The 25,341-nt window shown below is 30.7% G+C and overlaps 3 protein-coding genes across 3 annotated transcripts; all 3 read left to right on the forward strand.

Annotated features, from left to right (window-relative positions):
- Positions 1-682: 682 nt before the first annotated feature.
- On the forward strand, positions 683-2,413 carry LOC113397978 (larval cuticle protein LCP-17-like). The gene is made up of 4 exons (XM_026636517.2): positions 683-774; positions 1,312-1,509; positions 1,597-1,701; positions 2,170-2,413. Exons 1-4 carry the CDS (start codon positions 772-774, stop codon positions 2,269-2,271), a joined length of 408 nt encoding a protein of 135 aa, XP_026492302.2. The 5' UTR covers positions 683-771; the 3' UTR covers positions 2,272-2,413.
- Positions 2,414-7,518: 5,105 nt separating this feature from the next.
- On the forward strand, positions 7,519-9,620 carry LOC113397980 (larval cuticle protein LCP-17-like). Its single transcript, XM_026636518.2, has 4 exons — positions 7,519-7,610; positions 8,089-8,286; positions 8,842-8,946; positions 9,378-9,620. Exons 1-4 carry the CDS (start codon positions 7,608-7,610, stop codon positions 9,477-9,479), a joined length of 408 nt encoding a protein of 135 aa, XP_026492303.1. The 5' UTR covers positions 7,519-7,607; the 3' UTR covers positions 9,480-9,620.
- A 12,672-nt stretch (positions 9,621-22,292) lies between these two features.
- LOC113397909 (cuticle protein CP14.6-like) lies at positions 22,293-24,502 on the forward strand. The gene is made up of 4 exons (XM_026636440.2): positions 22,293-22,398; positions 22,903-23,091; positions 23,706-23,810; positions 24,311-24,502. The coding sequence occupies exons 1-4, from the start codon at positions 22,396-22,398 to the stop codon at positions 24,407-24,409; spliced, it is 396 nt and encodes a 131-aa protein (XP_026492225.1). The 5' UTR covers positions 22,293-22,395; the 3' UTR covers positions 24,410-24,502.
- The last annotated feature ends 839 nt before the right edge of the window (positions 24,503-25,341 follow it).

A 25,341-nucleotide genomic window follows, 5' to 3' on the forward strand; every position in this document is an offset into this window, starting at 1 on the left:
AAATATTTAAGCGTGTCTGTATATTCTACTCCTAAGGGTGTGAAATAAGAGATGATTTATGAGAGTCAGTCATTTCTTAAGTTAAAAACATGAAACTTTATTTTTGGAATACTGATTAAAAATGACTTGATACGTATTTAAACGTTTCTTGATATTCTACCTCTGAGGGGGTGAAATAAAGGATGTAAAATTCTTATGGAAGTCCGTCATTTTTTTAGTTAAAAACATAAAACTTTATTTTTGGGATACTGATTAAAAATGAATAAATACGAATTTAAGCGTTTTTTGATATTCTACCACGAAGGGGGTGAAATAAGGGTTGAAAGTTTTTATGGAAGTATAATTATCTTAGCGAAAGTTTCGACATAACCATTAAAAATAAAATCTTAGTTTATAAAATGGATTCCCTAAAAACCGTATTAAGGTAGTAGTCATTTTATAATGTAAATAAAAGAGATAATTCAATTATTTATTTATATATATTTCTTGTACATATTATCTTAAGAAAAATCTTAGTAGATATTTATCAGTAACGGATATTCTTTAAAAATATAAATATATATATATATATTACATTTTCGGTAACAGAATAGGCATTAAAGTGAATATAATTAATGTTTTTATTTTAATACTCCTTGAACAGGTATGACAAGTTCACGAAAAACAAGAAGATAATGAATTCGCATCTTGAATCCGAACGTTACCTATATAAAGCCGGCGTCGAAATTTTTTAGTCAGACTGTCAATCAGCCCCGGTAACCCACTTACAAAATGGTAAGAGCTTTAATTTGTCTTCGCTATTAAGTTCTGTTGTTGTAATTACGACAATTCTGTGATATGTCGGAAAATTTCATGCTTAAAAATTAAACTTTGACTTAAACTTTGTCAATCTAATTAATTTAGTTAAACGCATATCCAGTTCTAATTTTATATAGAATTAATAAATTGCTTAATAAATACTGTGATCGATCAGTATATAGAAATCGAAATTGAAAACAGCGGTTTGACCGCGTGGAATGGGGGGAGCATTTCCTGGTCTTCTTTACTTTAATAATTAATAAGCTTTTTTTTTAAAGGCTTAAGTTATTTATTTATTAAATAATATATATATAGTTTATAAGGTTTTGGATTTTATTTAATAAATAAGATATATCACAAATTTAATGATACCTTTTTTAACTAGAAACGACGCAGTTTGTTTTATAACATTGCAAGAAAGTATTTGGCAAACCAGGTTGCCTGCTGTCAAGGAAGAGGGAATTCCCATTTTGTATTAGATTACTAATTATTTTTATTATTTATCTTTTTCAGAAATTCCTAGTCGTCCTCGCTGTCGCCGTGGCCTGCGCCGCCGCTGACGTTTCTCACATCGTCAGATCTGACGAATCCCAAGCCCCCATCGTAAGATCCGACTACGAACAACAACCCGAGGGACACTTCCAGTACGCATATGAAACCGGCAATGGCATCGTCTCCCAAGCTGAAGGTGTTGTGAAGAACGCAGCCTCTGTAAGTACAAAAGAAATATCTGTTACTGTAGTACTGATTTCATTCAAAATAAAATTTATAATTCATGATAATATTATTTTTTTTTAGGAAAACGCCGCTCTTGAAGTTAAGGGTACCGTCCGGTACACCGCCCCCGATGGTACCCCCATCAGCTACGAGTACGTCGCCAACGAAAATGGATTCCAACCCATTGTAAGTACCTTTAAATTGATTTATAAATAGTGCACATTTGTTTTTTATACGAATACGTGTATACTTTAATTTGACTAATTGGAATAATCTTAAGATATTTATACTTAATTTAAAATACACTGTCGGAATTTTTAATGTTAACAAATCATCTGTTTAACATTAAACAATAAACCTTGATCTTTGAATCATTGTTATAATAGTATATCATTAAGCCTCAATTTATACTCGCAAACGTCTGAACTAACAAACTGGATTTCGGATTCCAATTTAAAATTATATTTCGAATCATCTGAATAAAAGTTTTGTAAAGATTTTTCGAAGAACTGCTATAATTTATTTATGTCAAAGTTTTCATTACATTTTTCTATCATAGATAACCTAATTCAGTTACTTTTTTAATAGTAAAAATTAAAATATATGAACAATGTTGAATGTTTCTAATAATTTTTTTTTATTTTTGTTTTACAGGGTAGCCACCTCCCCGTCCCACCACCAATCCCAGAGCAGATCCTCCGTGGACTCCAATACATCGCCGACCACCCAGCTCCAGTCGTCAAGAAAACCGTTTAAGCTACCCACCGCGACCTTATTACGAACACTGCCCTATAGATAGTTTGTTTGACAACACGATTTTAACCGACGTTTTTGTTTGTTTTTGTTTTAGCATTGTAAAATGTAAGAAGCGATTTGGTAATATAGTGTGATACAAAAGTTTATGTCTTATTTTTATAATACCTGGCATAAGGCACATATATGCAAACTTAATTCGTAGAAACAACAAATTAATCCATACTTCCATACTATTATTATTAATATTATAAATGCGAAAGTAACTCTGTCTGTCTTGCTTTCACGCCAAAACTACTGAACTGATTTAAATGAAATTTGGTACACAAATATTCTAGAGCCTGAGAAAGGACATAGGCTTTTTATTTGAAAAAAAAGTTTTGTAAAAGGTTGAAAAGGGGGATGAAAAGTTGTAAGTTGTTGAAAGTATTGTCATTTTTAGAAGTAGAAGCATAAAACTTATACTTTAGGCTGTACACTTATAAACTAACATATCATGACACCTACTGAGAAGGGAATTTTGGAAATTATTTCATACCCACCTTTCAATTCACCCCTAAAGGGGTGAAATAGAGGTTGTACATTTGTAGGGAAGTCCGTAATTTTTTAAGATAGAAACATGAAGCTTTATTTTTGGGATACTGATCAGAAATTAATAGATACGTATTTAAGCGTTTCTAGATAATCTACCACTAAGGGGGTGAAATAAGAGTTGAAAGTTTTTATTGAAGTCGTCATTTTTTAAGCTTAAAATATCAAATTTATTTTTGGGATACTGATTAAAAATGTTTAAATACGTATTTAGTGTTTCTAGATATTCTACCTCTAAGGGGTATAATAGGGGTTGACATTTCTTATACAGATTAGTCTGGAATTCCGTAATTTTTTAAGTTACAAGCATGAAATTTTATTTTTGTGTTACTGATTAAAATGAGTAAATACGTATTTAAGCGTTTCTTGACATTCTACCTCTGAGGGGTTGAAATAAGGATTGAAAGTTTTTATGAGTCAATCATTTTTTAATTTAAAAACATAATCTTTTTTGGGATACTGTTAAAAAATTAGTAGATACGTATTTAAGTGTTTTTGGATATTTTTCGCCTAAGGAGGGAAATAGGGGTTGACATTTTGTATATAGGATAGTCTGGAAGACCGTCATTTTTGAAGTTAGAAGCATGAAACTTTATTTTTGGGCAACCGATTGAAAATGAGTTTATTTGCATTTAAGTATTTTTGATATTCTAGCCCTTAGGCTAAAATACACACCAATGTGGTATATAAAGAGGTCTTACATTAACGTAATATTTTAAGTTAATTTGTAAATATTTTCATATTCTACGCGAGCAAAGCTGCGGGTAACAGCTAGTTACACATATAACGTTAATTGAATATTTTATAATTATTTGAAAAGAAACACACAAGAAGAATTCACACAACAAAGAAAATATACATTACACACTACAATATACTCAGGAATATTTATATATTTATTAATGTTATGTACGTATGCAAAAATATGAAACATTTCACGTATCACATATGTACAGTCAACGACAACAATTAGCCAAAACGGACGTTTTGAATGCTTAAACGACTTTGGTTGTATGAACATTATTGATAATTTTTAATGTTTCTATGTTTTTGGTAATATTAACTGTTAATTTATATATGATGCTGACTGTACATACAAGAAACTTGTGACGTCTATGATAACGTTTTAAAGTGCGAGTAACTATTTTGTGAGACAATGGATACTTTTTTAAAAGACAATCCCCGAAAACAATAATTATAGTCGTGTTTTGTGCTTTTAGACTAACAAGTTGAGTTTACTTGAGTTGACATCACCGTGGCACCATCTCAACTTTATTTAACTTTTCCTTCCTTCTGTGGGTAACGTAAAAAAACCACGCATGCTCAAAAATGTAAGGATCGTTATATAATACAGAATAACCTATCCAAGATCTCATAGAGCTATTTTAGAATGTTTGAAGTTCAATATCTATTTCTTGTTTAATTGTAAGAGATTCATATCGGATTAAAAACATTAAATAAATATATTGATACAAATAAATTCACGTATTATGTTCTGATATGATTATTTTTGTGCAATTTATTTGAAAACCCATATATTATTATACGAACACATTATAAAAAGTGTTATCGCTTAATTACGGAAAAAATATTTAGTGCAAAATAGATTTTTTTTTTTCTAGACTAACAAGTTGAGTTTACATTTTGTATGTACAATGCAATGCAATGAAACAGCCTGGAGGCGATCATTTCATTCCTAAGGTGTGCAGTCAACTAAAAAGTCATTAGTGTTGTAATATCCTTTAGCACACAAACGCCCTTTAACGATTCCTTTGAATTTTATAATTGAATAATTTTGAACGTTTTCTGGGATCCTGCTGTAAAAACGTATACATTGCCCCAAAAAAGTGTTACTAACCCTGTGTAATCGGGTATTTGGAGTAACAAGTTTATTCTTGTTCCTAGTATTAATAGAATGTACTTCACAATTTCTGGGAAAATCATTTATGTTTTTGCGTACATACATAACATTATCAAAAACAAATTGAGAAGCGACAGTCATTATTTTAATTTCTTTAAATTTACCTCTTAACTAATCTTTTAGGCCCAGGTTATAAATTGCACGAATAGCCCTCTTCTGCAGTACAACATTTTTGTATTGTATTAATGTCAGCTGCATTACCCCAGAGTAGTATGCCATACGACATTATACTGTGGAAATAACTAAAATACACAAGGCGAGCCGTATCCACATCAGTCAAAAGTCTAATTTTTTTTACCGCATAGGCTGCAGAGCTGAGTCTATTCGCCGCAGTATTTCACACAATATTTTATTTATATGGGGGCCCCATTGGAACTTAGAGTCTATTGTCATACCAAGAAACTCTGTTGATTCTAAAACATCTAATGCTTCCCCGTTTAAAAGTACACTCGTTTTGACACATCTTACATTGGGAGTAGTGAATTTAATACATTTTGCCTTTTTACTATTTAACATTAAATTATTAACACTAAACCAATTTACTATTTCATACTTCAAACTTAACATTATTGAAATAAATAAGTGTAAACATATCATTCCTATTTAATTAGAAGAAGAAGAGCTGTTAGCGTTCGAAACAACGTAACACTTTATAAAGTGAATAATATAAGTGGAGTTTTTTTATAGTTGATGGTGCTTATGAAACTTCGAATTCTGCCGCGATGTCCGCAGGTGAAATTCAGCAGCCGGGATTAATCTAAGCAATTCCTCGGATCATTCCCATGATCCATCCGTGACCTAACATATCAGCAAAGCCAAAGGACCAAGCCTAGAAATAAAAATAATTCATCAAAATCGGCAGTGTTCTTTATTTATTTATTTTTTCGTTTAGATATACTTTAAATATAAAGATAAGTGTGGCTAAGCACACAAACTTTCTATCCCCTAACTGAATTATCTCTCATAAGCCTATGGGACGACTAGCACGGGACGGCAAGACAGATGTAAAATAAACGGCTTTTTTTTTACGATAATATTTATATAACACACCAAGTGTAACACCATATGGATTCAATTGAGCATGGGGGTAAGATCATAAGTGCATCATACATTTATAAATATAAATACACATCAAATGTATAAAACACATTGCAGATAACATGTTTTTCTTTTGAAATTATATCCGTACTCATGATATGATACAAATTTTATTCATGCTTAAAGGAATATGTCATTAATATGCAGACTTAGTATAGAGTGTTCATTCGAACGACCTTTACGAGTCGTCTCTAAGCTATAATGCGTATTTTCTCAAGCGCCAACGACCGAGTGTGTTAAATTAATTTCATTTTTATAATAAATGACACATTTTGTGTTAAAATAATAACCTGTTGCTTGTACCAATGATTAATAAATCGAATGACTAGCAGAAAAGTTTCATTTAATCACATGAAAATGAAGATTTTTAATAAGTTTTGTAAGAACTGAGGTGGACCAGTGAATTACACATGTTAATCTAGCGTATGAATCTTTGTTGCTCCGGTCGTCACTGAGTTTTACACGTGCTCAATTTGATTTTTTTTAATGTTACATTTCATCATCATTCATCTTGATGTCCGTGACGTTGCTGTTAAAATATTTACAAAAATGAATAATTTTTAATTTACCTGCATATTATTGCCACGTATTTTAATTTTCAAATTGATGACAAAAACTTTCAATTGAACTCTCCGACGACGACTCCCTCATTGATACGGAGTTAGTCTTCGTAGGATTTTGGATTCCTCAACTAGTCTGTTTTGTATTTGGTCACTTTGTATGTATTCTTAAACTGGTCATCTCTATTACAGATCGTCGTTTTGAGATCTTAATCCATATTCATTTGTATTCATACATTTTGCAGAAACCTGCATGAGTCGTATAATATTCTATCAGATGTCTGCCATACCGTAATAAGCCGAACTGAAATAGCATGGTAAAATAAAATCCGCTACTTCTTTTAATCGGAGACGAAGCTGAAGTTTTCGAGCATTGGGATATTGACGGACTATTCATTTATCCTTAATGTATGAGGGCCCTGACGGCCCAGTTGTTACAAGACATGAATCTAAATTCTAAGTTCGAATCCGGGGAAGCATCATTGAATTAATGTGCTTAATTTGTGTTTATAATTAATGCTCGGCGGTAAAAAAAAAACGTAATGAGTCCTGCATATGTGCATGCGCCTCATATCGTGTTGGTAACACGAGGTCTCGGTTTCGAAAGCGAGGTCAGGCTAATAAAAGTATAATTTTTACTATGTATCTATGGATATAAAATCTATTTTTTTCTACAATATGTGTATCTGTTATGTATATATCTGTGATATGTATTTGTTCAGTCTAGCGTATATTTAATACAATATGCGATATTCATTCATTTCATTGGACGGGTAATACCATAGAAAACACTGATTGAGTTTTCATTTATTTGCATTACGTTTTTTTTTTCTATTTATTTAATCGTCTTTTATACAAACACAAATATAATTTTCATACTTTAGTGTTAATGTGTTTACAATATCTAAAAATGCATAGCTTAAAATGTCTTTCAACTCTAAAAAAAATTAAAATTTGTCTTTTACGTACCGCGGAACACTGATTAATTAATAAATGCACAATATTAATAAAAGTCATTAAGGATAGAACAAAATTGAACAGGTACGACGAGTTCACGCAAAACAAGAAGATAATGATTTCGCATCTTGAATCCGAACGTTACCTATATAAAGCCGGCGTCGAAATTTTTTAGTCAGACTGTCAATCAGCCCCGGTAACCCACTTACAAAATGGTAAGAGCTTGAATTTGTCTTCGCTATTAAGTTCTGTTGTTGTAATTATTACAATTTGTGATATGTCGGAAAAGTTCATGTTTAAAAGTACATAGCTTTGTCGTCAATTAATTAAACGCAAATTACATTTTATATATATATAATTGTTTAATAAATAATATAATGTGATATATTCGTACATAAAAATCAAAATTGAAATGAGCTGTACAATTCATGACCGCGTGGAATGGTGGAATGGCAATGGAATGGCATTTCCTGGTCTACTTCAATATTTAATTAGCTTGTATGTTGTGTTTAATAACATATAATTACATCATAATTTTATTTATATTATATATTTTTTAACTGGGAGACGACACCGTTTGTTTTATAACACTGCAAGAAAGCATTTGGCAAACCAAGTTGCCTGCTGTCAAGAAGGGGGAGATCTCATTTTATATTACAGTACTACTTATTTTTATTATGTATCTTTTTTCAGAAATTCCTAGTCGTCCTCGCTGTCGCCGTGGCCTGCGCCGCCGCTGACGTTTCTCACATCGTCAGATCTGACGAATCCCAAGCCCCCATCGTAAGATCCGACTACGAAATGCAACCCGAGGGCCACTTCCAGTACGCATATGAAACCGGCAATGGCATCGTCTCCCAAGCTGAAGGTGTTGTGAAGAACCCAGCCTCTGTAAGTTAAAACTATTAAATAAGTATAAATTAATTCGTTAAAAAATATCAACATTGGTAGCTAAGTTAAATACATATTTCAAAATACAACAGAAAAGTTCAAATTAATTAACTAATTACATTTGAAACTCATACATAATAAATTCGACCTCGAAGTCACAAGAACATTTAGTCGCATTTCACAATTGATTAAATTAAATTTGAAGCTTTTGAGAGTATTTTAATGATTGTATCGGGAGAGACCGAGAATAGCAAATTATTCGTTAAATTAACAATAAATTTTACTTTGTTACGAGCAAGTATTGCGAAAACTGATAAATTAAATATTAATTAAAACAATACTTCTCTCAAAACGACGTTTTCTGCCGAATATTAAATACTAGCGAAAAACCTAATATTTGATACGGCGGTAAATTAAAGGATAAAAATTAATTAAGATTATTTGTTAACGGAACTGCTACCTTAAATAAAAGTTTCCTGGTCTTATAATTTAATATATTTACTGAGTTGATTCAAAATTACAGATGACATATTTGATAGTATTATTTTGTTTTAGGAAAACGCCGCTCTGGAAGTTAAGGGAACCGTCCGATACACCGCCCCTGATGGCACCCCCATCAGCTACGAGTACGTCGCCAACGAAAATGGATTCCAACCCATTGTAAGTACCTTTAAATTGATTCAAAACACAGCACATTTGTTTATTATGAATAAAAAATTCGCATAATTTATTTTACTAATTGAAAATAAATATATTTTTTTAAATTAATGACTTAACTAAAAATACGTTGTCGGAATGTTTAATATTAACAAATCATCAATTCAGCATTAAACAATAATCCTTGATCTTTGAATCATTGTTACAATAATATATTATCAAGCCACACGTTATTCAAACGTCTGAAATAACAAACTGGATTTTGGATTCCAATTTTAAATAATATTTTGTATTATCTGACATTGAGATATTTTTTTGATATTTCGAAGAACCTACAAAATTGATTTATGTATGTCGAAATTTTCATTACATTATATATTGAAAATATAAAACAATATCGGATTTTTCTAATATTTTTTATTTTTGTTTCACAGGGTAGCCACCTCCCCGTCCCACCACCAATCCCAGAGCAGATCCTCCGTGGACTCCAATACATCGCTGACCACCCAGCTCCAGTCGTCAAGAAGACCGTTTAAGCTAACCACCGCGACCTTATTACGAACACTGCCCTATAGATAGTTTGTTTGACAACACGATTTTAACCGACGTTTTTGTTTGTTATTGTTTTAGCATCGTAAAATGTAAGAAACGATTTGGTAATATAGTGTGATACAAAAGTTTATGTCTTATTTTTATAATACCTGGAAATAACAGTTTTAGGTAAATAGTCATACTCATAACATAAAATAAATATATTACAATTATTGGAAAAATAAAAATCTAATATATTTCTTAATTAATAAAACAACATACAGTAAAATAAAAATAAAAGTAGTAATTGTGACATTCATTCATTCAAACATTCTATTAACTTAAGGAACAAGCCTGAACTTATAAATTCTATGACCGGATTGTACAGCGTAATTATTTTGTAAGACAATGATACTCTTGTTTTGAGCTCTTAGATTAGCAAATTCATTTTGCTTGTAGTCCACACAACCTTAGAGCCATCAGGACTCAATTTAAAAAAAAAATTATACAAAGACGTTATATCTGAGTGTTTGCCCTGTTAAGATCAATTTTATAGTGTATTAAATGGTAAAAAAGATTTATGTTAAATATAAATACATATATTGATAAAAAACATATCAAGCTTGAAGGTTTTAAATTATGTGTAAAAACTTTTAAGATATCGCTACTCAACAAATCATAACCGCTTGGAATGGTGGCAAGTATGCGAGCATTTCCCAGTTGAATTTCCGAGCCTTTAGGCGAAAACTGAACCAGCGGAAATATTCACAGTCGAAGATTGTCCCAAGACTTTTTCAGGGTAAAAGGTGCAACTACTGACTAACTCTTTACTTAATAAGCCTGGCTTGACATTTTTTTTCACTTGTTACATCTTCCATCAAACTACATAGTGTACCGTGAACCAGTGGCGAATCCCAAAGTTTTATTTGGCAAGATCCTTAGAGATATCGTCATTGGGTTACTTTACTTTCTACTTCGCTATTGCTTTTGGAATTTTAAATTTGTGAACAAAGTCCTAAAATAAAAAAGTTCTTTACGCCAATGCAACCTGTATGGGATGTAGCTTGGGTCTAGGAATACTCCTCAAGAGATAAATTTAAACTTTTTTTCTAATAGATTTTGGAACACAAATATATAAATATAATACGTCTGTCTGTCGATAATGTCTAAATTTTTTTTTCATATATCATTTAATTTTATGAAGAATTTATATGACGGGTTCAATTTTATTTAACAACTCCATTGCAGAATTAATTAATATATTTAAGTAGATAAATTGTCTGTAACAAAGCTTCACATTTTGATAAGTTATGTTAGAGGTCAACTTTTTCCCATCGTTCTTTATTTTTTTTTTCAAATCTTTAATAGCGTCAATAAAGCTCAGTTCCGTCAACTTAAAACTATACGTTTGCTTTAGATTTTAAACTCTGCGCCTTCAGAATCAAATTAAGACAGTCAAAGAAAATTTTAAGGTATTAATCGATTCCGAACGTTTTTACATTAGCACACCTAAAATAAATCAGCGCCGAGGTTAAAAATGTACAAAATAAGTTTGGGGAAGATACTAACTGCTCTCTTTGCTCTGCTCTGCTTTTCTAGTTCTGGAATACGGCTAGCAACTTTTTATGTTTTTTAAAAGCCGAATTTGCCCAATTTATTTAGTAAATCTATATCTACTATTCTACATGTGTTTGACAAATAAAACTCCGCTCATGTCAAACTAAAAAGGTTTATTTTCTAGATAACATGAAAAGGAATCTAACATATTTTTCAATTAATTATTATTTAACGTTTGTGTTTAATACAAATTGTGATATTGACGTATTTTATTCAGCGTTTATAGCGAATTATTACATTTCTGATGAAATGGTATATCCAAAAAAAAATCAAAATATAATTTATTCAATTAGGCTATTACAAGAACTTTTAAATCGTCATTTAATGTAGATTCTACCGAGAAGAACCGGCAGTAAAACTCAGTAGTTACTCTTTTTCAACATTTAAAAATACAGTCATGTTAGTTAAATACAATTATAGATGTATGTAATATACCCTGCCTGGAAGTCAACAAGTATTAACTCCACGCCTTTTTATCATATGTATAATCTTGTATTGAATAATATGCCTTCTTTACCTATGTTTTTTTACAAATGATTTGAATTTATGAAACGGCAAAGTTAAAAATGTCTGCGGAATTTTATTATAGAAACGGATACCTTGCCCAAAGAAGGATTTATTGACTTTGCGGAGTCGGAATCTTGGCGTTATAAGCTTATCCTTACTTCTTGTGCACATACAATGATTATCACTGATTTTATCAAAGTGATCAAGTGACATTATATTAGTAAAGCGTCAAATAGCAAATTGATAATGTGGGAGAACTAAATTGCATCTATATTTTCTTACTTTACAAAGTGAATACAGTAGGGGAGTAACTTAGTAGAATGAGCTTCTCATTAAGAGAAGAAAGTCCTTTGGCTAACAATAATATGCATAAAGTTATTATTAGCAATGTACTAATTTGTTAAATTTGCAAACTATTCATAATTCTCAGTATTACTAAGTTAAACACAGTTTTCTGTGAAAGGTTTCTTAGGTAACCGGAAACTCATATAATTTTACTTTAACCTACATTTAACTAGAAGTTTAAAGTATATTCTAATAAAAAACTCTTTTGCATTTTATAAGAATTCATCACAGAAGCAGGCTGTACACCAATTGAGGGTAGGTATAGGGTATACATATTTATATATATTATCTTATAATAGGTGAGGCTTCTACCTACATAGTCTGTATATTATGTTTAACATTATTATTACATAGTATAAAACAACCACTTACCTTACTTACCACTGTCTGTCCCTACATCTTTAAATTTACACAAAGGATTTTGATGCGGTTTTTTTTAATAGATAGAATGATTCCAGAGGAAGGTTTATATGTATAATAAATGCACAATATAGTAGAGAAACACTGATAATTTTAGAGGTTTCTGAACTGATGTCGTAAATAAACACATTTTTTGCGCTTACATTGCAAACGCTGGCTGAACCCTACGAGATAGATCAAAATAATATACTACAGTATTATAACTTAAAAAAGTCTTCAAAAATGTCCGCGATGGTATATGTCTATCTCTTAGGGGTAGCCCACAACAACCATTTTTAATCCTTTACTTTACGAGAAATAATGGCTTATTTTCGAAGCCATTTTAAGCAATACCTTCCTATAATATTCCTTATCCAATTAAGTACCTTAAATACATTGTGCATTTAATATAAATCAATATGGCTCTTTACAGCATGTAATTTAAATGAATATTTTCGAAGATAATACAGATTTAAAATGCAGGGACATAGCGTTTTGTATTGTCTAATGACTAAAAAACTGTGAACGTTGTTAGACATTCTGAAGTATATTTAATATCAGCATTGCACTCGTGCAAAGCCGGGGCGGGTTGCTAGTATACTATAAATAACAATAGTAATTATCATTTGGGAAGCTATTATTTACGTAAAACCTTTAATAATTGCTGGCCTGATTATATAAATGCCAGGGAATTAAGTGTAAACCCGTGTTTGTGCACTTATGTCCTATAATATGTCCTGTGTACAGCACAGTATTTTTTTAGGATACGGCTTATTAAATTGATGTAGTGTTTATTAGGCACATTACGGGCGATAGAGCGCTTGCCTTGATACTGATTGCATTATAATATTTGCGTTTATATAAAAATATCACAGTAAAAGCCTAATTTTATCCCGTGAGTAGTCGAGACAGGTAGCTTTTATTTAAATTAAATAATACGGTTCAATTTATACGAGTCTATTTATTTTATTACTTTAGAAGTAAATGTTTTTATAGGAATTTAATTTTTCTAGCAAATTTATATAATTTATTGTTCAGCAAGTTTTTAAAACTCGTTTATAGCGAATTAACGAAATGCCACTAGAGAAAAATTAAAATGTATAAAATATATCATTTGAAATATGCACTGAGTGTTCTGTAGATATATCAAGCTTTTTGCATTTTAATATAACTGGACAAATAGGTACAGTGTGTTCTAAAAGATGAAACTAAATTTTTAGAAGTTAATAAAGTTATTTTTTTTGTGGGATAGTTAACATAAAAACGGTAAGCTTGATTATACGCTATTGAAATTAGACATTATACTTTTTTATTGCTTTTTTACGTTCTAAAATTTAGGTTATATATATTTTTTTCAGTAACCTTTGATCATTGTTGCGACATTTAGAAACTTAAGTCATCTCAATTCAAGTGCGTTTAAAATAAATAAAATCACTGGATTTTGAATTATTGAATCAAAGATAATATAATATATAAAACAATTAAATTTTACGACTCTTTAAAAATAAAACGCTTAGTTGCTCCGACTTAGATTTTTACGCGAACAAACTTAGGCTAAGCTTCATATCGATAAAATATATTTAAACAGTAATTGACATGTGCGGTATCAGATATTTTGTAATGATACTCCTGCTAGTATGTTGAAATTGGTTAATTTTGCTGTGTTATTTAAATTAACTCTTACAAGCAGTTGAACGTCGTGAACTTAAATTATATATTAAACGTAAAACTACCACCCGCTTGGAATCGAGAAACGGCCCAGAAGAAATCCAGTAGTTACTCTTTCCTACTAATTAAATTACATAGTTTGGTGTTGAATTAATTAAGAAAAACTATTTCATGTTAATTATAATTAGCCTTTTAAAACAAACTTTAAAACTATTAGGTTCTGTAAACTTTTTCGCTCTATTAACATTTCACTTAAATCAAACGAATTAGTTCTTTTAGAAGGATTCAGTTTTACTTGTCATCCTCCTCATCATCAGGTCAGATATAGGATATGCTACTGAGTTATAGTGCATTTATTATTACGGTATTTTTTATTCTATAAACTTGGACATTGTTACTGAGGATGAGTATATTTATAAATATTTATTTTTAATTTTGTAGGTATATAAAAACTAACATTCAATTGACACGTATAGTTTTTTTACAGCATTTAGCCGAAATGACTAAATCTTAACACAATATTGTGAGTTCAAATTCAACCAAGAGTTATTTAGTTTTAACGTGCTTAATTCGTGTTTAAATTCGTACTCAACGGCGAAGGGATACACCGTGAGGAAATCTACTGTGTCTAAGGAAACTTAAAAGGTACCATGGTGTGACAAACTCCAAATTTTTTGCTTAGCAGTGGGACATTTATTACATATTAGCTAATAATTTATTTTATGATTATAGTTTATATTAATTGTTTTGTTTTTTGGTTGCAAACAGAACAATGTAATAGTCATCTAATGATGGTTTATGGATTTATATTTTATTTAAAATTTAAATCCATAACTGATTTATTTTATGGTTATTGATAAGTTATGCTTTGGGGTAACGCAGCTGCTATCCATACTATATTTGTGCTACAGATGAGGGCTATTCGCGCAATCTATAACCTAGGAGCTAAAGAAACATTAAACTATAAATTTAAAGCAATCAAGATATTAACTGTTGCTTCCCAATATATATTCTGTAATGTTATGTATGTATGGAAAAATATTAATGATTTTATGAGAAAATGTGATAATGTGTGATAGCATTGGTACAAGAAACAAATACAAGCTTGTTACTCCTGTTACTCGACTCCATAGAGTCAGTAACTCTTTTGTGGGGCAATGTATACGGTTCTACAACAGGATCCCAGAAAGCGTTCATAATGCCTCTGTTGCCAAATTAAAAAAAAAAATTGTTAAGGAACGCTTGTGTGCGAAAGGTTATTATACAATTAGTGAGCTTATGATTGATAGCACACCTTGGGAATGAGACGATATTCATATTCAATGTATGTAAATAATAAAATTGACAAAAAAAATACCCGCTAAGTTTCTTTCGCCGGTTCTTCTCAGGTCAGGGTATTTTCTCTCCGAACCGGTGGTAGTGTTAAATTTAACTATCAATAAGTAAGTGTAATGCTTCTATATTGAATAAAAAAATTGAGTTTTATGTTGAAAATTTACTTAACTCCTTACGAACGAACCCTAAAGAAGCACTAAGAATGGTCGTGATATTTTTTTTAAAATTAATATTTCTAAATGTAAATATTATTTTTGTCAGCTTATCTGTTACTACGCTGAATTATTCAGAGGTTTTTTATATAGATATTTTTTTTTCAATTTCCAACACAAAACATTTGACCTATAAAATTTTATATGTCAAATGTTTTGTAGGCGAAAGAATATGTTTTGCATTTAGCTTAGAAAATTTAATTTTTGGAGCAGCGACTAAATCAGCGATTATTTCAGTAATTAATTATTTAAGTAAAGTATTAAAAACCATATTTGTTACACTTAGATAGGCTTTTTTAATTTATAAGGTGTATTTAGTCGGTGTAATGACAAGAACGAAGGATATGCTTATACTTATTAATAAAAAATCCAAGTTTCGTGATATATTGTTGGCGTAAATATTAGTTCTATTTCATATTTTTTATAGCTGTACCTAGATTATGATTCTGTATTTTTTATTTATCTATTTTTAATAAACAGATTTAGTATTTATAAACCATTAAAATAAAAAAAAAAACAACAGTAACCTTTAACGCCGGTGATAGTTAATCAATAAATCCTTTTTTTTTTTAATAAAGTCTTCCTTATATTTAATACTAGTACCCACTGTAATATATCTAAGAGTCTGCTACAATCATGCGAGTAGTTTACTCACAATTATATTGTTTGGCTGTAGGTTGTGAAAAGTTTACTTAGTATCAGTGACAGTATAGGGTAATAAAAATATAGAGCGAACACGCTATTTATGACCTTTTTAAAATAAAATAATCACGATACGATTTTGATGAGCATGACTTCAACCACGTCTCGAGTCTTGAAGCAAATATCACCCTTGCACCCGTGACTGTAAAATCTGAATTCCAGGACATCGAGACACGATATATCCCGGAACCCAAAGCCTACCTTTGTAACACGGGGTAATGTCTAGCTCATGAGTCAGAAACTACACTAATTACAGATAACTATAGGCTGGGGTTACTTAAATTAAATACATATATGTTTTAAATACGTGTACGTTACGAGATGATGACTCAAGCTCATTCTACTGTCTGACAAAATTGTCGTCTGAAAAGTACTTCGTTTTAATCGAAATCAGAAGTAAAAAACAGCTAAGTTATCCATATAAGTCAGTCATACTATTTAAATATTCTAGAAATTACCAAGTACAATATTTTCAACTTTCAATTATTATTGAACTTAGGATTGCATAATCTGTGTAAACATAAAGAAGTTATGACGATAGTAAAATAGTGGCCTTCTAATTTATCACGCCGATAAATATAATTCACAAATTGACTTTTTAATCAATAAGCTGCTGACTGAAATTTTCGGAAATGATATGTCTATCTGTCTATAATGTAAAATACCAAAAGGAGAAAATTTCAATACGACCAATGCAATTTCAATTATATTTAAGCCTATTAATGTTTACGATAAAATTATAGCGCGTTTAATAGTATCGTGTTACACAACACATTACTCTGAAAACATTCGATAAATAATTCCACAAGAATAACGAAATTCAATAAAAGACCGATGTCAAAATTGGTAGTACTCTAAAAAACTTTCATATTTATATTAACAAAAAAGAAATATTAATTACGTTTTCATTGATAATTATTAATGTAGTGATATTCTTTTTTAACTGTTATAAAAACAAGCTGTCAAAATTAAACCGCAGTCCTTAAAAGTGAGTGTGGGGTTCGCATATTTACATTACACATGTGCCATATAAAAGGTACGTGACAAAATAAGCGTTATCTTAATTTCCTCACATAAATTCGTATGTAAGTATATTTTAATGAATAGAGTGTTTTTTGCCAAAACCTAAACAAATTTTCGCAAAGCAATTGTGTATCGTGAATTTGCAGTTCGGTGACGTATGTTGAACGTAACCAAGATAACGACGTGACTTGTAATACATTGCACTACAAATTAATCTGTCAGACTATATAGCCAATATATTTGACAATTGGTATCCCTCGTGACAGTTAGAACTTAAACCATGATCTTATCTTGGGGTTGAGACCAAACGTAGTCAAATACGAAGATGTTTGAATACAAGGACATTTTGAAATTCGATATAAGCTATAATATAAAAAAGCCTTAATAAAAAAAAATGTTTCATATTGAGCAATAATTTCATTATTAACACCATTTCGCAAAACTTATTTAGGTACTAAATCATCGGTGTCTCATTTGTGTACATTTTGATTGAGCACAGTTCTTCAGTGCTTTTTATAAACTGTAATCAAAATCGGTTCACAATTGGCGAACTCGTTGAGGAAAACACGGACAAGAAAAACATGACCGAATTGAGATCTTCCTTTTTTAATTTAAGATGGATAAATAACGGTGTATATATCGTTCTTTTTAAGACATTATATTTTAAATTATTGTTATATTAAGCTGTTAATGTTGATTACTACTAAGAAAAAAATCTTAGATAATAATACGGCTTTATAGCAACCGATGGACGAACGGACATGTATCTGTTTTTTTTTTTGATATCGGTATGCGGCGAGCAAATGGGCCACCTGATGGTAAGTGGTCACCAGCGCCCATAGACAATGACTGTGTAATAAATATTAACCACTCCTTACACCACCAATGCGCCATCAACCTTGGGAACTAGTATGTTACGTTACTTGTGTCTGTAGTTACACTGGCTCATTCACCCTTCAAACCGGAACACAACAATACTGAGTACTGCTGTTTGGCGGTAGAATATCTGATTAGTGGGTGGTACCTACCCAGACGGGTTTGCACAAAGCCCTACCATCAATCTGTGAAAAAATCTAATAAATATAGATTGAGTATGTACATCGCTTATTTATTTAATTATACTTTAGGTATAACGCTTGCAGGATGCTTGCATTAGTACGTAGGTACTTCCTACATACTAATTATTTTTGTAATCGTATGTCCTTTGTTCATAATGTTATGATTTGTTATGATTAGGATTTTAACTACTTGTAAGTGTTACTTACCAGCAAGACGTGCTTAAGGGAAGAACCCTTATTGCAGTGATCTGATTTTATGGTAAGCTAGACTGTAATTACATGTTATAACATATGAGCTCGCAGTTGGAGGTATATTGGCGATGTTAGATCTGTCTTTATTTTTTACAGTATCAGTGTCTGTAGGCGAAGGTCACGCTCAACCATAAAATGGACGACTTGTATTATTTGCTTATGAATTGCCATTAATATATCATAATTATTATATGGATATTGATAAAACCTTGTTTTTAATTATAAATCAAAATAATTCTGTATAATACGTAATTTTGATATATATTCTTGAAGATTATAAAATATCGAAATATGTCTAAACACAAAAAAGAAACAAACTTAAATATTTCGATTTAACTTAATATTTCTTGACAAGGTTATATATTATTAAGCGTTATTATAAGACTATCATTTATATTATATTATCCTTTCGTTTAACATTGGTTAAATCAAAATCTATAATAATATCATTAATAGCGCTTTTATAATTAAATATTTTTAAATATATATATATATATTTATCTAAGAATTCTCGTTGGGTGGAATTTGTTCGAATGACTACGTGTAACAGGCGTCCCGCACCCAGGACATAACATCTTATTACCCCAGGTTTGTGGTGCTGTCACGAAGTAAATACCTATTTACAATATACAATATAAGTAAACATACGACAATAATATGAAAAATATAGTTTAACAATAGTGCCTTACAAGCAACGTGTTCGTTTTAAAATTTATATTGTATAAAGCTAACACAGGTTCGGAATCTAGATTCTGCTGACAAGAACCAGTGACAAGCCCGCAGAACTTACGCTTTGGCATCAAGCATCTGGAAAGTCACCTTTTTGACAATCAAAGAATACGCATTTTGTAAATAATATTTTTTTTATATTTGACGTCAGCTTTAAGAAAACATTCCTTTGGGTATAAAATTATTGTTGAAATTTTATTATAGAATTGAAAATCCTGCTCCTGGAGATTCTAGGATGTACTGACGTTAACAAATATGACATGAATATGGCAGCTATTTTAGGCGTGTGGCCGAACCAAGGCCATCCTATAGACATAGTATATATAGATTTCGTTTTGTAAATATTTTTACTTATTTACAAATTACCTTAAAAAATTACGTTAATGTAAGACCTCTTTGTATAGAACATTAGTGTGTATTTCAGCACTCAGGGCAGAATATTCAGAAACGCTTACATGCGAGTCAAGTCATTTTTAATCAGTAGCCCAAAAATGAAGTTTCCTGTTTCTAACTTCAAAAATGACGGTCTTCCAGACTATCCTATATACAAAATGTCAACCCTTATTTCCCTCCTTAGGCGAAAAATATCCAGGAACGTTTAAATACATATCAAATCATTTTTAATCGATATCCCAAAAATAAAATGTTTTTCTTCTAACCCCAAAAATGATGGCCTTCAGACTAACCTGTATGCGGAATATCAACCTTGATTTCTCCCCTAAGGCGTAAAATATCAAGAAACGTTTAAATACGTATTTACTCATTTTTAATCAGTAACACAAAAGTAAAATTTCATGCTTCTAACTTAAAAAATGACGGACTTCCATAAAAACGTTCAACCCCTATTTCACCCCTTTAGGTGTAGAATTTCCAAAATTCCCTTCTTAGTGGGTGTCATGATATGTTATATATAGCCTAAAATATGAGTTTTATGCTTCTAGTTCTAAAAATGACAATATTTTCAACAACTTACAACCTTTCATCCCCCTTTTCAACCTTTTACAGCACTTTTTTCCAATTAAAAAGTAGCCTAAGTCCTTTCTCAGGCTCTAGACTATTTGTGTACCAAATTTCTTTTAAATCGGTCCAGTAGTTTTGGCGTGAAAGCGAGACAGACAGATAGACAGACAGAGTTACTTTCGCATTTATAATATTATATAATATAGTATATGGAAGTATGGATTATTATTTGTTTCGTTCAATTCACTTCAATGCTAATATTTTTGCAAATTACCTTAATAAATTACGTAATGTAAGACCTCTTTGTATCTCACATTGGTGTGTATTTCAGCCCTTAGGGTAGAATATTCAGCAACGCTTAAATGCGAATCAACTCATTTTTAATCAGTAACACAAAAGTAAAATTTCATGCTTCTAACTTAAAAAATGACGGACTTCCATAAAAACGTTCAACCCCTATTTCACCCCTTTAGGTGTAGAATTTCCAAAATTCCCTTCTTAGTGGGTGTCATGATATGTTATATATAGCCTAAAATATGAGTTTTATGCTTCTAGTTCTAAAAATGACAATATTTTCAACAACTTACAACCTTTCATCCCCCTTTTCAACCTTTTACAGCACTTTTTTCCAATTAAAAAGTAGCCTAAGTCCTTTCTCAGGCTCTAGACTATTTGTGTACCAAATTTCTTTTAAATCGGTCCAGTAGTTTTGGCGTGAAAGCGAGACAGACAGATAGACAGACAGAGTTACTTTCGCATTTATAATATTATATAATATAGTATATGGAAGTATGGATTATTATTTGTTTCGTTCAATTCACTTCAATGCTAATATTTTTGCAAATTACCTTAATAAATTACGTAATGTAAGACCTCTTTGTATCTCACATTGGTGTGTATTTCAGCCCTTAGGGTAGAATATCCAGCAACGCTTAAATGCGAATCAACTCATTTTTAATCGGTAGCCCATAAATAAAGATTCATGTTTCTAACTTAAAAAATTACGGACTTCCATAGAAACGTTCAACCCCTATTTCACCCCTTTAGAGGTAGAATTTCCAAAATTCCCTCCTTAGTGGGTGTCATGATATGTTAGTTTATAAGTGTCTAAAATATAAGTTTTAGAGAGTTACTTTCGCATTTATTATATTAGTATGGATTAGTATGGATTAATATTTTAAATATAAGTAATAATAGATATTTGAAGATTATGGACGACGGGATCATGGAACTCAAAGTGGTATGAATGCTATTCCTGCAAAAAAACAATTATGTCTGTATCTAAATAAAATGCGTTTTTTTTTTATAAATAGGGCTTTGTTTAAGTCGATGTTGTCACTTTAATATGCGCAAGAGATCTTACAAAATTTCATTTCGATGGAGAGATAATCGTGATTTTATTTGGTAAATAATAAACGTATTTTCTAACGATAAAAATCACCTACCTGGGTAGATTACCTATATTAAATTCGCTAGTTCCCAGTTCTAAGGATACATGAGCCTGTGTATAAGGCACAAAGAATATAGCTTTGGGCTTAAAACAGGCGGTGCATTGACACGATGAGTGACTGATTTATGCGTCATGACGTGACTTTCACCAGTTGGCATATTTGCTTGTCTAAATATATTTATTCCAACTAGCTACTCGTCCCAACTTTATTCTGGTGATTTAAATACATTTGTTAAAAAAATCTGGTACCCTATATATATCATCCCTCAAATACACACTAAAAAAATTATCATCAATATCCTGACCTGCTCTTTAGGAAGAGTTCAGTGGCATAAACGTTAAGGAGTACTATTTTCATTTAAAAAATAGTTACCAAAATATTTTAACAATAAGAAAAATAAGTATATTGTTCCCAATTTTATAGATGATCTGATCACATATTAACATTTTTATGAAATGACCACATGTGTTGTATAAAAAACTAACACTCATGTTCACCTTGTAAAAAAATTCAAATCACATTGAATATCCGAGCTTCTTTGTTGCAAAATAATTCAAATGTCGATACATAGACCCATAATAAAGTGATTCCACCGAGTATAAAAAGCGTGACGATAATTTTATAATCACAGTTACACATCGTCTGCTAACTTTGACACACATCATGGTGAGTGAGGATTAAGAAGTTACTATGTGAATCAGACTATCCAATAAGGCACGAATTGAAATTTCAAACTTAAATATATATCCTAAAATATTATTAACGTCCCTTTGCGATAAATATTATTACCATGCGGGCTAGAACTAATTTACCTAGAAGTATAATAAAATAACAGCGATATTTTTGTACATAATTAGTGCATAAGCCCAAGGTCAACATCAGTGGCATCCTAAAAAAATATACCTGTCACTCTCTGATCCTTTTAGTTGTTTCTTCATCAATGTAATAATGATATATTTTTAATCAATATAAATAATATAATCTTTTACAGTTAAAACTTATTAGTTTATGTTGATTTTTTTAAATTTTAGTTTCATTATAATTTAATAATATAACACTGACAATATAATAATATTTGAGTAGTAAAAGTAAAATACGACTAAAATAAAGGAACAAAAATATATTAAATAATTTTAATTAGATAATTTTTGCATTGTTTATATTTTTCAGAAATCCTTTGTTGCAATCCTTGCCCTCGTGGCCGTCGCCGCTGCTGATGTTTCCCTCCTAACCAAGGATGCTGCTGCAGAAATTGTCCAACAGGATGCTGATGTCTTCCCCGACCAATACCAATACTCTTTCCAAACCAGCAATGGAATTAGTGCCCAAGAGAGCGGTATTGTGAAGAACCCTGGTCGCGTAAGTAAATTTAATATTAGGCCATTACCGTCTACTTCTGACTGTAGACACTTCTTAGAGTTTGATATTTACTTTCCCTATTACAAATGCTATCGTCCTATCAGAAGATTTTTTGTAAACTCGTATTGACAATGTAAAAAAATGCATTTCATGAAGGGTTCATTCAAATAGTTGCCGTGTTTTACAATAAAACACGGCAAGGTAAAGCAACATGTTATTTATACTAATATCTTAACTCCTCTTAAAAGTGTAATATTATAAATTGCTAATCACCACAGAGCTAAGGTTAAATCAAAAGACATTTACAAAGCAGATGAGCTTATAGTCGAAATATGTACATAAATTAAAATGTTCAACCTTGATATTTTCCTTAAGGTCAGGTCACTCTTAAGTATATTTAAATTACAATAAATTCCAACTAACACTGCCCGACCGCGTGCTGTGACATAATTTATTTAATTTCTCATCTGCTACAATTGTATTATCAGAAAACATCTAAACTCGTAGACGAAACTTATTAAAAAGAAAAGAGATTAATGTCATTTCTTTACGACATTATTGTTAATTACTAAAGTTGAATGTATACGTTATTTAATGTAATCTGATTCTTACAGGAAGACGAGGCTCTTGAAGTCCAGGGCTCAAACTCCTACACTGGTAATGATGGACAAGTTTATGCTCTGAAATACGTCGCCAACGAGAACGGATACCAACCCGAGGTAAGCATTTGGCAATCTTATGCAACATTTTGCTCAAAACTTTTATTTTATGTGATCTTTAGGATTAAAACTTTCAAAATCAAAAACTAAAATTTAACTTTTAAATGTCTCTACTAGTTAATGACTTAGAATGTAATAGTGATTGATTCTTAAGAAATATTAATTTACTTTATTCAAATGAAGAGCCCACGTGTCTTACGCAAACGTAGTCACTGCATTCCGCCTAGGTCAAACGATGCATTATAATGTTCAAATTGGCATCGTGGGATCTAAAGGTGACGTGCCATATATGACAAGTAGGAAAGTAATCAATCGTGTTACAATATTATTGAATTTGACCCTTACACTTTGTATTGATTTTAGGAATACTTATAACTTTGCTGTCTTAAATAATAGAAAAAAATAATTGTATAATTAATTTGATCTCGAATCTCATTGTCTCTATAAAATATGGTAATTTCTGAAACATTAGATTTTGCTAATTATATTGTATTTTACAGGGAAGCCATTTACCCGTCGCCCACCCAATCCCAGACTACATCCTTAGGGCGATTGAATACAATGCAGCACACGCAAAGGTTGAAGCCACCAGGAACTAATTTTAATACTTAGAATATTACAAATTACTGCCATATATTTGTTAACTCTAGTCGCGTATCTTGTGATGGAGCAATAAAGTTCTTATCCTTAAACTGTATTGTCATTAATAATTTTCACTTTATGATTTTATACTAAACTTCATAATCGGCATTTGATACTTGTTGTAGAATTTGTTATGACTTATGACCTTTAGATTCGCCGAAAGATCGACTTTTATCAATAGAGTCAATTGAGTTAAATTATTATTTAACAATATTATTAAATTAAAAGTGGAGTTCTTGAAAGTTGGTGAGAAAACATTTAAACAAAATATCTTTTGTAAAAACAAAAATTGCTCAATTATTTCACCATCTGATATGAATGCTAATAAAATACTTCACTTTTCTAATTTTTAATATTATGGCTAATTTATATTCGCTGTGAAGTGTTTACGTCACGCCATTTCGTCATCACGGTAAATCAACGGAATAACCAAAAATCCAATTACAATTATTATGTTTGTATAGTTGACTTATTTATGAAATACAATTCTAACACCTTATGTATAATTCTATTTCTAATATGGCAACTGTTAGGAATAATTAATTAAAATTGCTTTTTGTTTCATGCCAATGTTTTTTTACAATTGCACTAGAAACTTCAAAATTTTTGATTTATGACAACTGTTTGGATTTTCAATTTAAGGTTAATTGTAATTGCACTAAATAGATTCAATGTCATCCCCAGAAAATCTTATTTGATTATGAATAGTAGCAGTACTATATCCTGTACAAGTTAGCTTGATCTTTTTGAATAGGATATTATATAATACTACTATTGTATAATTCAAATTAGAATTCTTTTTTTTTACCTTATTTTTCTAAAAAGAGTTATATCAGCTAAAGAGACCCCAACCACTAGCCAAAGAGACCTCAACTATCCCCGTTTGTAA

This window comes from Vanessa tameamea, chromosome 13 (genome assembly GCF_037043105.1).
Source record: "Vanessa tameamea isolate UH-Manoa-2023 chromosome 13, ilVanTame1 primary haplotype, whole genome shotgun sequence".
Taxonomy (NCBI): domain Eukaryota; kingdom Metazoa; phylum Arthropoda; class Insecta; order Lepidoptera; family Nymphalidae; genus Vanessa; species Vanessa tameamea.